A 14,279-nucleotide genomic window follows, 5' to 3' on the forward strand; every position below is an offset into this window, starting at 1 on the left:
GATCCCCATGTGTCTCTAGTCAAATAAATGACATGGTCTCTATGGTTCTCACAGCTAATCAACAGCCTAGAGGACCTGCCAGGGTTTGGCGGGGATAGTGATGGATGTAGGTCAGGATGCAGGTCCCTGGAAGGGAAGTGTTTGAGGAAATGCACCAGGCATCTGAACAGGCATTACAGGAGCCACTTTCCCTGCCCCAGGGATCTGAAGATTCGAAGGAGATAGTAGTATAGCTAAAATTGGCCTATGTCCAGTGATATTTGTTGAGTTTAGTTGGTGGCGGGCATAGTAGTTAATAGAAGCAACAGATGACCTTGGCCACATCACACTGCTGACATCCCAAGGGCATCTGAACACGTCTGTGTGTTCGTATTTTCTTCTAGAAACACATCCTTTAAAGAAAGGGGAGTGTATTTTCTATGGTCTTTATATCACTGTTAATATTTCATCACCAAAAAAGTGATATTTCTGTTTTTATGTAAATTAAACATTGGTTTTTCAAAGTGTAGTCCCCAAACCAACATTACCAACATCACCTAGGAACTCATCAAAAATGTGACTCTGCATGGTGTACAACCAGAGAAATGAAAAGTTGTGCTCCATTTGTATGCAATGAGTCGAAATGTGTTCTGCTGTCTTGTATGACTAATTAGAACAAATTGAAAAAAAAAAATGTGCTACCCAGACCTCCTGAATTGGAAATCCAAAGGGTCAGGGATAGGGGTCTGAGACTTCACATTTTTTAAATTTATTTTCACTTGTGATAAATACACAATAGAAAATTTACCAACTTAACCATTTTTATGTGTACAATTTATTCACATTTTGCGATAAAGCTCTGGAACTTTTCATCTTGTAAAATTCTGTATCCATTGAACAGCAACTCTCATTTCCCCCATGCCCAGAACCTGGAAACCACCCTTCCACTTCCTGTCACTGCATCTGACTACTGTAGGGACCTCATAAGTAGTAACATATGACATTTGTCCTTTTGCATCTGGCTTATTTAATTCATAACATCTTTATATTCATCTCTGTTATAGCACGTGTCCAAATTTTCTTTTTAAGACTGAATAACATTCCATTTTGTGTACATACTGTGTTTTCTATATCTGTTCATCTGTTGGTGGACAGTGGGTTTGCTTCTACCTCTTGGATCTTGTAAACGATGCTGTAGTGAACATGGTATGTAAATCTCTCTTTGAGATTCTGCTTTTGGTTATTTTGGGTGTATACTCAAAAATGGGGTTGCTGAATCATATGGTAGTTCTATTTTTGATCTTTCTGAGAAACCCTGAGACAGCTTCCCGTTGTGTCTGCACTATTTCGTTCCCACCAGTGGGAATGTGTGTTACTCGCATGTCCTACTGACTGATACTGTGCTCACTCAAGCTTGAGGGCCACTAGATTATGATGAATTGTCATTGAGATTAACTTGTATGTGAGAAATTAATCTTATTGGTGAACATCATCCAACAGGTGAGCCGGCTCCTGATTTTGGGAGGGGCCAACGTGAACTACAGGACAGAAGTGTTAAATAATGCCCCCATCCTGTGTGTCCAGTCTCACTTGGGCCATGAGGAAGTCGTTACTCTCCTCCTGGAATTCGGGGCCTGCCTAGATGGGATGTCGGAGAATGGCATGACTGCACTCTGCTACGCAGCAGCTGCTGGCCACATGAAGCTGGTGTGTCTGCTGACCAAGAAGGGGGCGCGGGTAAGCAGCAGCCTTCTCTGCTTTGGGGACCACCATGGCATGGGGTGGGTGAGAAATACCTGCATATTGTGGCTGGAACTGTTACTGACTAGGCCAGTGTCCCTTTATCTTTGTATTGTCCGATCTCAATGAATTGAGAAACCTCAGCATAAATGGAGGGTTTGGGCTGCAGGTGCTGCTAGTTTATAAGCCTCAGGAGAGAGGTGGGCCATGCGCTGGCTTCTGAGCCATTTCTGTGTTTAATACTGTCCCAAAGGGCAGTCCCAGGGAGAATCCTGACCACCAGCCATGTAAGTAGGGCCATCCTTTACAAATCCGGCAGTGTTCACCCAGAACTTAATTTTACATGGTATCACGGTTGGCTGCAAAAATTAAAAATGTTTGCCTTTTATTATGCCCTCTTATCCCATTTTACTTTGTGTCTTTTTAAAAACAATAGCATGAGTTCTGTAGATCTTAGAAGCCACTTGTCTGAGCTGCCTGGAATCACCAGCTCTCCATTTGCCCACTAGGCTGCTGGGCAGGTTACTGAGCCCATGTGACTCAGCTTCCCATCTGCCAATGGGAATCATAGTAGAATCTCCCACAGTACTGCTGTGTGAGCACTGAGTCAACCATTAATATGCTACCATTAATATGAAAAGTAAAAATCGTATTATTAGCCAAGTTCCTTTAGAATTGTCAGTGTTGATAGATTAAATGTAAAGGACATGGAGTTACCAGTAAACTTAATCTTGCTTTATTATAAACATTTCATTGGCAGATGTGTCTTTTGAATAGTAACAGACCACTGATGATTGCTTTTGCATTTTGAGTTCAATATATTTAAATTTGAATTTAAATATTTTCATATTTAAAGTTCAACAGCAGTACCAAAATACCCTCAAAATATTTTGTTTATAGTAACTATGCAAGCCTTTTCTCTCTCTCTCTCTCTCTCTCTCTCAAAAATCCAGTATTTGGGGGCTGGGATATGGCTCAGTGGTAGCATGCTTGCTTAGCTTGCACAAGGCCCCAGGTTCAATCCCCAGCACCACAAAAATAAATAAACAAACATTTGGAATATCTGATTCAGCTCCTAGAAGAAGGGATATATCTCTGGAGCCTTTGCTGCAGCTGCCTCACTGCCATGTGGCCTGCTCCTCCATATCCAGGTCTCAGATATATCTTAACTGTATTCAAAGGCCAGCAGGTGGAAGACCATGGACATGTTGGTGTCTTTTGCAAAGCCTCTGAGTGCACGTGCAGCACTCCTCAGAGTTTGCAAGCATGATTGGACTGGACTGTGGCTCCTCAGCCTCCAGACTCCCTGGGCGCAGTCTGGGCAATGGGCTCCTGCCTCTTCTGGGCTTCTGCAGGTGTGCACTGCTCACACATGCCGTTTCTGGCCAGTAGCCTCCCGAGTTTATGGCCCCTCGTTTACATGCCAGCATGTTCAGTCTCCAGCCTGCACAGGCTCCCTTTTGGCCTTCCTCCTTCAGAGCTGCATTTGCTAGATAGCCCCCTACCCCTTTCTCTGGCTTCTCTGGTTCAGTGACGAAAGACCTGCTCTCCTCCCCCCATCACAGTTCCCTGGGGCAGCCTGAGAGTACCCCACTTTTGTACCCAGTTGGGAAGCCCAGGGTTTTGTCTGAGGTTTTGGTCTGTGTCCTTATGTGTAACCAAGAGAACTTGGAGCTCTCTGCAGCCTACCAGGGAGACACTGGGGTGAGGAAGGGATCTTGTGATCACTGATCCTACAAAGGGAACCCCAGGCCCAGATTATTGCTCTCATTACCATGCAGGAAGTCAGACAAAGGTTCAATGCTGTCCAGAAAGATGGACTGGAATGTGAACCTGTGTCTGTTTGCAGTTGACTGGAGTCTGCACACAGCCTCTGGGTGGATCCAGGTTCTCAGAGGAGAGGGATGCTCATCTGTGCCCTTACCCTACTCCTGTCCCACAGGTGGACCACTTGGATAAGAAAGGCCAGTGTGCACTCGTCCACAGTGCGCTACGGGGCCACGGCGACATTCTCCGGTACTTGCTGACCTGTGAGTGGTCAGCAGGTCCTCCCCAGCCTGCCCTGAGGAAGAACCAAGCCCTGCAGCAGGCACTGACAGCAGCTGCCAGCATGGGCCATGGCGCGGTGAGTGGGGCTGCGGTTCCTTCCTGGGAAGTGGGAAGCCAGTGCCCAGTGGGTCAGTTGCTTTGGCTAATGGATACCGTCCACTTTATGAGCCTGTGATGCAGCGGAGGAAGGAGAGAAAAGAGGATTTCAAGAACTAGCCGTTGGCTCTGACCATGTGTGAAGGGCTTCTCTTGGCTCACGTCCTTCCACAGTCCCACATGCTGAGATAGGGACAGGCGGGTTTATTCTTCCCACACAGGACCTCTCACAATAATCCAAGTTCTCCACTTTTCCTCCTCCTCTCTTCCTTCCCTGTTCTACTTTTACCCTCTGCCCTGCTGTTTTACATTTATTTCCCCTTTAATTCATTCTTTTGTCCTTGTAATCTTTTAAAAATAATCCCATGGAATCCTAGTTCTAAAATCATTCTTGAGTGTTTGAGGGATTTTCAAAAATAGAACTTTAATGCTTTGGTAGCACATAAGAATGCTTGTCATTCAAGTTCCTACCCTGGAGGAAAACTTCACAGCTGCTAAATTGAGCACATATTTCTGGTAGATACAGTATTCCTCATTTTGAAGACTTAATTGTCATCTCCTGATTTGTGTCTTAGCTTAGTCTGTGAATTTAATAAACATTTTACTCACGCTCTTCCATGTTTTTCTCACTCTGTATTATCTTCAAGCAATTAGAGGTGCCAGTAATTGGTAAAATTTTTTCCTCAAAATGGCTTAAAGTAAATTTGAGTGCCAAGCTGGCTGACTGACATTTGGCACTTAAACACAAGGGCAGACAGACACACACAAGCATGTACTGCTGGCTGGCTCATTTGGGGCATTGAAAACACATGCATAAATACAGAGAGTATTAAATGCAGATATCTGAAAATGTAGGTATTTTTTTCTTTCTAAACTGTTCCCTAAACCTGAGTGTGTCTAGAATGTGAAAAATCATCATTAGGGGGACCAGGGACACCAAGTGTAGATTTAGCTCTTATCTCAACTCATGTTCACCCCTCATTTTAAAGCTGGCTGGGCAGAATGTGAGCAAAACCCACCTCAGCACAGCCAGTAACTGTTTCATGGAAAAAAGCAGAATTTATTCACCAAAGACTTGGAGGATGTAGCAGTTTCCTATGTTGTCATAACAAGTGGCCACCAACTTGGTGGCTAAAATCAATACATGCTTATGCTTAGAGTTCTGGAGGCCAAAGGTCTAAAGTTAAGGTGTGAGAGGCCACTGTTCCTTCTGAAGATCTGGGGTCTTCTGAAAGCTGGTCTGTTTCCTGGCTTTCCTAGATTCTTGAAGCCACTTGTGTTCAAGGTTAGTTCACGGCCCTGTCCTTCATCCTTAAAATGTGTCACTTTAACTGTCGCTGTCCTTCTGCTCCTTCCTCTGACTTGGATTCTTTCTGTCATCCTGCTCCTAGGACTGTTGTGGTCATATCAGATAATGATAGCAGGTACTCTGTGCACCCTGATAATTCAGGATCATCTCCCCATTTCAAGATTGGTTATCTCATTTGCAATTTTGCCATTTAAGGGAACATTTGCAGGTTCCAGGATTTGGTTGCAGACATACTTCAGACGTAGTAAGAGGGTATGAATTGGAAGGCTGGAAGATGACTTTGTCTTGATCTCCTGTTGCTGCTGTTGCTCGGGGTGAATGTTGGCCCTGGTCCAGGACATGGATGCATGTGACTCCCCAAGAGCCAGCTTTCCTACCTTCATTCCATATTGTGACCTGACTTGTTCTTTGGGAAGATGCCCAAAAGGGAAACGAACAATGCTGCCAAGTAGAGAAAAATCATTTCGATGATGCTTTAAAAAATTTTGTTGTTGTTGAAAAATATATATATATACAGAGAGAGCGAGAGAGAGAGAGATTGAGATTGAGCATGCCTGGTTTTCCTTCCTTGTTAAAAAAAAAAATGGATTCACCATCTTCTGGTGATTTATGCAGAAACTGCACTTTATGTGATCTGCCGTGTCCTTTGTTGATTAGGCTGGCATATTTGGGTCATGTTGGAATTCATTAGAATTCTGAGTACCTAGTAATTCTGAACAATGTTGATGAAATTCACTGAGATTTTTTTTTAATTCTTCTCCAAGTGAAAGTGTGAATAGCATATGAATTATGCTTGAAAACAGTTTTCATTATATTTTCTCTCCTCGTGCAGCATGAGATAATAATGGTTAAAAAACAACATTCTCTTCTTTGATATATGGGATATAATAAGCACCTATTGCCATGAGAACTCATTAAATCACCTTGCCACTTCTGACAGGTGGTCCAGTGCTTGCTGGGAATGGAAGAGGAACATGAAATAGAAGTCAATGGCACCGACACGTTGTGGGGAGAAACAGGTAATTAGGCTTCCACTGCGTGTAGTCTGGGGCATCTCGCTTGATGTTTTAGCCCCCGTCGTGGCCTAATTGTCTTAAGAATGACTCGTGATGCATGTAGTCCTATTTTTATTTTATCATGAGGCATTTGAAGTTTAAAGCTTTTAAACTTTCCAAACGAGTAGTAAAACTTCGCTGGAAGCATATAAAATTTTGAATCATTTTCAATTAGAGTAGCAGTTATCGTGCATCTGAGGAATGTCAGATGCAGACACCTGACTAAGGCATCTGATCTGCCAGGTCTTCACTTGTCCTGACCACCTGATCTTCCTGTGACTTGTGCAGAGTGAGCCAGGCAGGCATGTTCACCCTCATTTTCAGGTGAATCAAAGATGGCTCATTAGGAAGGGCCAGGGCCTGCCCTGCCTTGTGAAATGAGGGTAGAACTCAGGCTCCATGCACCTACCTAAAATACTAAACAGAACAAATCAGTCAGTTTCTATTGGTCTGGGGTATGTGTTTAACTATAATGGGGAAAAAGCCAGAAGAAAGAATACATTTTAATGAAGATCAAAATTCTGATGAATGAAGATAATGCTGGTTGGAAATTTTCCATTGAACCAAATGGATATTAGAAGTCTAAGACTTTAGGTTATGAATTATTTCTTAATGAATATAACTGCGAGTGTTTAATGTGCATTTACAGGCTATATTCTGTTTGTATATATGGTGTGTGATTTCCATTTCTCTTGCACAGATTTGTTTCCAAATGCTTCTAAAGTATTTCCTAACAAGCCAGATGGTGGTGTGGAGAGATTATTAGCTAACTCACACTTATGAGAAGCCTCAGAGATTTTCCTGGTGGGAGTGCAGTCCTGCCCTTGAGAGCCCGGCAGCCCCCTCTAGGACTTCGGCCATCGGCCTGGCTTCCCGTTGTCATCTGGGACTGAAGGAGGAACAGGCACAGTCCAGGTTGCAGGGAAAGGACTCCAGATGGTGTGGACTACGCATGGTGCCAAAAGTGTGCAGACTGCAACATTGCCACTTCCTCTTTACAGAGTCCTTCACCATACTTTTAAATAGTACAGCCTGCTTTGTCATTTGGCAAAAGAAAAGTTTCCATCAAATTCCATACTGTGTCATGGGCAGCAGTGTAGCTGAGTGGAGAACAGGACTTTACTGAAGCCAGAAAGTCGGAATCCCCCACTCCTTCATTGCCTGGTTGAGTACCTTGGGACAGGTGTCTCTGTCAGACAAGGTAGATATCACCTGCCATTTAGGAGGCAGGCAACTACTAAAGGAAGTAAAGCAATCTCCCTTGAAGGTACCTGATGATAGCAGCCTCGAGAGCACAGACTCCTAGACACTCTGATTCACAGGGTCTGGGGAGAGCCCAGCATCCTGCACTGTTTGAGGTGACTCATCTGTTAGGAAAAACAGAACTGCTGCTCACAGCTGACTGGAGTGGCTGATAAAGAGTGACAGCTGTGAGAGATGGCCACAGTGACAGTGAGGTTACTGCTAGCCAGAGGAGCACCACATTCTTAGTTCAGATGGTGATCTCCAGCCTTTACTGTTCAAGATGATTTATTTTTCCTCAGGAAGAAAAATCCAGAGGACTGACTTTGAGGGCTACGTGTGGGCTGTTTTTTCTCTTGATGACCAGTCCTGAATTTCATTGCCTCCCCCCTCGAGATTCTGCAGTGGGTTACTGGCCAACGAGACTGTGGGACACTGCAAAGTTCCCCCCAGTCTTCTTTATTTTAACAATATACGTTTATTGTCTCATTCTCTGTAGGTTGGAAGTCTGGGCACAGCATGGCTGGGTTCTCTGCTTCAGGGTCTTACAGCCTACAGTGTTGGCTTAGACTGTATTCTCATCAGAGACTCCATGCACTGAGGTCTTTGGCTGGATTCATCTTCTGGCCATTGTCCCACAGGTCTCAGTTAAGAAAAATATAGAATAGTTCAGCCTGTTTTTCAAAGTATCCTGTATGGCCCTCAGACCACTTCATGGGCTAAGAAGCAGTTTCAGCATCCTTAGCAGGTGTCAGGTGAATTTCATCAGCCAAGAGGGTTTATTTGTTTTGGTTTTGGTTTTTTTGTTGCAGTGCTGGGCATTGAACCCAGAGCTTCATGCATGCTAGGCAAGTTTGCTGCCACTGGGCTACATCCTCAACCCAACCAAGAATTTTTTCCTTTTTTTTTTTTTTTTTTTTTTTTTTTTTTTTTAGAGAGAGAACTTTGAAAGTCCTAAAATGTAAGCTAAGGTTGGGCATGGTGGCTCACACTGTAATCCCAGTGACTTGGGAGGTTGAGGCAGGAGGATTGCAAGTTCAAGGCCAGCCTGGGCAACTTAGTCAAACCCTGTCTCAAAATAAAAATAAAGAGCTGGAGATGTAGCTCAATGGTGGAGCATCCCTAAATTGAATTCCCTGTACTGAAAGAAAAATTAGGCTAAGAAAAGGCAACACAAACACTGTTTTCCAGGCTTGGACTTCAGGTCTGTAAAACCCCTCTTGCCTTCTCCCTGTGTTTTTCTGTGTGTTATCTTTCACCCGTGTTCCTTCAGAAGTAACCAGCACTGCCTGCCCCAAACTCTCCTCCTTTCCAGGTCTGTACTTGTCAGGGAGCTACCTTGAAATCTTGCAACAGAAGTTTTAAATGAGAAAACATCTGTAAATGTGGAACTTGATGTGAATTTATTCCTCACTTGTCTAGAAGTTGAGATCTGTATTTGGGATTTGGTGAGGTGGGGTGAATCAGATGAGAGAGGCTCATAGGCAGCCTGCAGAAGACAGGGGCCATGATAGTGATCACATGAGTGAATGGATCACACAGCCCTAGTTGTCACCAAGCCCAGTGGAAACAGCAGCTTTGTGGCTCCCCAGTCTGTGTGGGATGCGCTGCAGGAACCCTTAGAAGTGAAGCCAATTGTTTGGTTGGTGATTTCATTGGGTCCTCTCTGCTGGGTCCTCTCAATGGTGCTTTGTGTCCAGTACACCCTAGACTGGCCCTTGTCTGTTATTAGCCACAGCACAGGGGTAGGATCCCGAAAGTGACTCCTGCCTCGGGTGTGGAAGTTGGAACAAGTGGAAGCTCTGTGTGGATAATGCAGTTATTATTTCTCCTGGAACCCTCACATAGGTTTATACAAGTCTTTTCTTTGCAGATTTAGCTATAAACTTTTCAATGCAGATTTAGTTTGGCCTCAAGATGCTGGCTGTCGGGGTCACAAGGCAGAGCCTCCTGTCTCTCTGGCTCACCAGCCTGTCTGTGAAAGGTGTTGTTTTCTGTGCAGTGCAGTCAGCCTGTGCCGAGCACAGCCCCCTGCCTGTCTCTTTTGCTCAGTTATGCTAGGGGTGCCTCTCCCTGCATGCTGTGCTTCTCTGCTCTCCTCCCAGGAGAGACTCTTGTGGCCCCGTTGCTGAAGTGTGATGTCCTGCTCATTGCTGATTGGAAGCACTGGGCTCTCCACAGAAGTGACACGGCCACCAGCCAGTGGGGAGGGAGCAGGGGCCTGCGTGAGGCTTCTCATTGCTGCTGGCCCCTGACCATCAAATGTCATCACAGAGGCAGATGGTTTCTATCTTAGGTTCAAAGAGATGAGAAAATGTGCAATAGAGTTCGAAGACATTCTTCCCAAGCGGGAAGTACATAGTCTCAGGTTTACTGCAGTAAACCCATAACTTTTAGAAAACTCGCAGACTGTCTCTACTGATTTTAGAGAGCAGAGGGCTTCACTTAGGAAAGTTCTCCTCTTCACCTGTGTGAGGCCATTTGCTTCTTTCCTGATCCATGTTTAGAGACCAGCCCTTCAAAATCCGTTCTGTAGTTCCGGTATCTCCCCAGCCCTTCGCTTCTTCTTTTTTTTTTTTTTTTTTTTTTTTTGCGGTGCTGGGGATTGAACCCAGGGCCTTGTGCTTGTGAGGCAAGCACTCTACCAACTGAGCTATATTCCCAACCCCCTTCGCTTCTTCAGTGGAGAATGAGGAAGGAAGGTGACGGTCAGATGAAAGCTGAGAGCAACTGCACCAGACTGACCCGCCTCAAGGCTGCCAAGGCCCTTGGCTGTCTGCCACTCACAGATTCGGTCAGATGATGGTCCAGTAGTTTCTGGGCAGCCTAAAACATGGTGTGAGTCCATCCAGTGCTTGGTTTATCTCTGTCTCGGGCATTCCACAGCCATGACCAGTCAGTGCTGGCTCCCACGATGTCCCTACTAAATTGAGTTACTGTTTCCATGTCCATGTTTGATGTGAATCAGTCCAAACAAAAATGACCAGAGATGCTTAGCTGGTGACCTCATGCTGTGGGAATTGCCAGAGGAACCCTGTTTTCAAACTCCAGTCTGCTCTGGAGTGAGTGAGAGACTGTGCTGTGGCCAGCCTCCTGCTCTGAAGAGAGGCCCTTCTGTCCCAGGCCTGCTCTTGTGGGTGCAGATGTGCTGATCCTGTAAGTGAGGCTTGCATAGGTGTCTCCTGCGACTCCCTTTGCAGTTGCCTTCCAGGACTTACCAGTAAATCTTACAGTTAATGATGCTTTTTGATAAGAGACTATTTCGCCCAAATCGTGGGCTGCTTGAGGACAGTAATCTCCCTTCCCACCCCTCACCTGGTCACTCCTCATATGTGATTGCTTGGTCTACTCCTGTACTGAAGGAGATGCTGTCTCTGCTGTCTGACACGGTTGCCCCTAGCCACATGAGGATACTGAGCCCTTGAGGTGTGACTTGCACAATTGCATCTTTGTCTTATTTTATGCTGATTTATTTAAATATCTACTGGCAACTATTGGCCACTAACTTGGACAGTGCTGGTCTAGTCCAGACTTGTCACATAGGTGTTGACTGAATAGGCAAGGAGATTTAAATAAAAGCCATATAGTTTTTAGGACAGGCAGTATTCATTCTGTAGAATTATTTAGGGAAAATACTTGTCAGAAGCAGGAAGAGTAAGGAGCCCAGTGGTTCTTAAGGACCCAGTAACCTCATTTCTTTGTGTTGTAGTACAGTCATGTCCTGCTGGATTCCAGGAAGGCTTAGATGGTCTCATCAGTGCCAACAGCTCAGATGGCTGCTGGACTGACCACCAGCTGGCATGGTGTGAGCGTGACTGATGGGACAGGATGGCTCATGCCAGCCCCATTTTTGTGTCTATAACATCTGCCTCTCTCCATGCCCTCCTGCTGGCCTCCAGCAGTCACCCCGCTCTGTCCCTCAGAGGTCCATCTCACTGCTTCCTGACTGGTCTTCCTGCAGGCCCCCAGCCCTGGGCTTAGAGAGTGTAGGACCCAACTGCCCCTGAGGGCTAAGTCTTCTGTGTTAAGTCAGTGCTGTTTTAGTTGGTGAATACTTTCCAAAGGGGCTTAGTCATTGTAAATAATTGGTTCCTGTTGCTAAAGCTATTAAAAAGACTTCATCTGCCTCTGTTCCTAGGAAGAGCTGAGTTCTTTCCACTGTCAGCTGTGTGCAGAGCGCGCCTCCCTTTACCAGTGTCGTGAGGCAGTGGAGTGCAGCAGGAACCCAGTCTGTGGACGGGCCCTCCATGCAGCCTTGTCTCCACACGGAGTCAGGAAGCTGGGCAGGAGTGCTTCATGCTTTAAGACTGAAGTTTCCCCTTGTCTAGTAGAACTACTTTACTCTTCTATTCTAGGGCTGCTGGGCTGTGGTCCCAGGTGTACCAGGCTATATGTGGCTGGGGTGCCTTATTGGTTAAAAAATTACTTTTTCATTTAAATTTTACCCTTTGTTTTTTGAAGAAAAAAGAAGACTATTTTTGTTAAGAATTTAAAGCACACTTTAAATTTACTGAATTGGGTGTAGTGCTTACACATACAGGTTTGAATATTCCCATCTAAATGCTTGTAGCCAGAAGTGGTTCATATTTGGAAGATTCTCAGATTTTGGGATATTTACATGGCTCTTACTGGTTGAGCATCCCTAATTCCAAAAATCCAAAATCTGAGATGCTCCATAATCACAAACTTTTCGAGCATCATGTTGGTGCTCAAAATGTTTCAGATTCTGGATTTTGGGATTAGGAATGCTCAGCCTGTACATGTACCTCTCAGAACAGAATTTCCACTGAGAAACTGGAAGAAAAGAGTGGTCCCATTGCTTGCTGGGACCTGTGGAGAGTGCGTGTAATATTTATTGAGAGGTGGAATTCTTGGCATTTGCCCACACCTATTGTCACAACGACCCAGGGGATTGAGGCAGGAGGATCACAAGTTTGAGGCCAACCTGGGCAACCTAATGAAACCCTGTCTCAATATTTTTAAAAAGGGCTGGAGGTATAGCTCAGAGGTAGAGTGCTGCTGGGTTTAATCCCCACTACCACCACCACCCACCCCCAACATTGAGAAAGATGGAATTCTGAATGCATCCAGCAGAGAAAAGCCAAGTGACTTGCCTGAGTCACAAGGACATTAGATTTTTTGGAACCTGAGCATCTCACCAGTACCTGTTTTAGAAAATCCCTGTCAAGGCCTTTCTTCTTACTCAGTGCTGGTTTAAAGGAAGTGCAATAAGATTGATGGGCATGGAAACCCAGGTTTCTGTGAATCTTGAAAGATAGAAACCCTCCATTGTCCTTGGCACAGAAGCCTGAAAGGGGGCAACCAGGCCCCTCGTGGGTGTATCAGAGGGGCTAGCCCAGGGGAAATTCATGAGCATTTCTTTAGATGTTTGGATATTCTCTCTTCTCCGCTGCCTCTACCCCACCGCACCCCACTCCCTCCCATCTTCTTTTTCTGAGACCAGGTGTAAAATTGAGTAAATCAATTTGGTGAAAATGCTCAGGTTTTTCACTGACACTTCACGGGGTGTCTTAAACATAACTGTCCCGCTCAGCCCTTTCAGATAGAAGAACACGCAGAACATTGGCCATGCCTTCAGTGGCCTGGACCTCACAGAAACACGAACTCCTCAGCACACTTGGAAGTGACAGTTTGAAGCTGCAACCTTCTGACAGAGTTTTAGAACAAAATCTTTGAAATATGATGTATGTTGTCCCTGTTTTAGGAAGCCGGTTTTTTTTTTCATTGAACTTGTTATTTAGAGCACATGTGAAGAGGTTTACTTGAGCTGATACATATACAAATGGGAAAAAAAATTGAGTCTGGACTGGGGCCCTGGCAACAGCTCAGATGGTACACCATGGTGTCACCCTGCGTGCCCCCAAGTTGAGCTGTGTTCTGGCCTTGCTGTGCCATGTGACCAGAGTTGTAGGGAACATAGTCATTGTAGACTGTTCCTACTGTCCTTTGAGAAAGCAGAAGTATTTTCTGGAACCTTCTTTCTAAACAGCAGAAGTATTTTCTGGAACCTTCCTTCTAAATATCATTCACAGGTAACTGTTTGATGAGTTGCATGTCTTTACATATTTCCTGGAGGCAACAGTGCAGGAGTTGTGAACTCAGATGCCAACCAGATGCCCAACTGCTGTGTGACCTTAGGAAAGTTGCTCGACTTTTCTGAACCTCTTCCCCCTCATCTGTAATAGATAAAAAACAGTAGTTGCCTCATAGAAATTGGTTGTGCAGTAAATAAACTCTGAGTGCACAGGGCCATGAAGCATCATGTAGGAAATACTTTACAAATGTCATACTTTAAAAATGTCACATATTCGTTTTGATTGGGAGCACGGCTCCTGGTCTATTCAGTTGCCTGGGTTAAGCTGCTGACTCTGCCACTGATTCTCTTTGTGACTAGGGCAAAGATGTAACCCTGTGACTCAACTCTTTCACCTCAGCTAAAGGAACATAAGAGGGACATCTCATTCTCTCTGTGTTCTTGTTGTGATTACATGAGAATTACCCATGGTAGTTTGCACAGTGCTCAGCAGTTGATATATGCTCAGTAGATTGTATATAAGGCCAAGGGTGTGATAGGTTGATTGATAAGAATTATTTTTTCTTCCTTTCCTTACCTTTTCCTTTTCTTCTTCCTCTTCCTTTTCCTCTTTGTTTTCCTCCCTCCTTTTCTCTCTGCCCCTCCTCTCTCCTTTCTGATACTGGGGATTGAACCCAGGGGCACTTTATCACTCAGCTTCATCCCCAGCCCTTTTTATTTTTATTTTTTGTGTTGAAACAGGATCTCCCTAAGT

General features: G+C 44.9%; 1 protein-coding gene across 12 annotated transcripts in view; it reads left to right on the forward strand.

Annotated features, from left to right (window-relative positions):
- Nucleotides 1–14,279, forward strand: part of Tanc1 (tetratricopeptide repeat, ankyrin repeat and coiled-coil containing 1) — a 225,201-nt gene that overhangs the window by 190,385 nt on the left and 20,537 nt on the right. For all 12 annotated transcript variants that reach the window (XM_047543757.1, XM_047543761.1, XM_047543756.1 and 9 more), the window contains 3 exons: nt 1,480–1,716; nt 3,662–3,844; nt 6,114–6,192. In XM_047543757.1, coding sequence (XP_047399713.1) covers nt 1,480–1,716; nt 3,662–3,844; nt 6,114–6,192 — 499 coding nt within the window. The remainder of the gene's footprint in view (nt 1–1,479; nt 1,717–3,661; nt 3,845–6,113; nt 6,193–14,279) is intronic.

This window comes from Sciurus carolinensis, chromosome 3 (genome assembly GCF_902686445.1).
Source record: "Sciurus carolinensis chromosome 3, mSciCar1.2, whole genome shotgun sequence".
Lineage (NCBI taxonomy): Eukaryota > Metazoa > Chordata > Mammalia > Rodentia > Sciuridae > Sciurus > Sciurus carolinensis.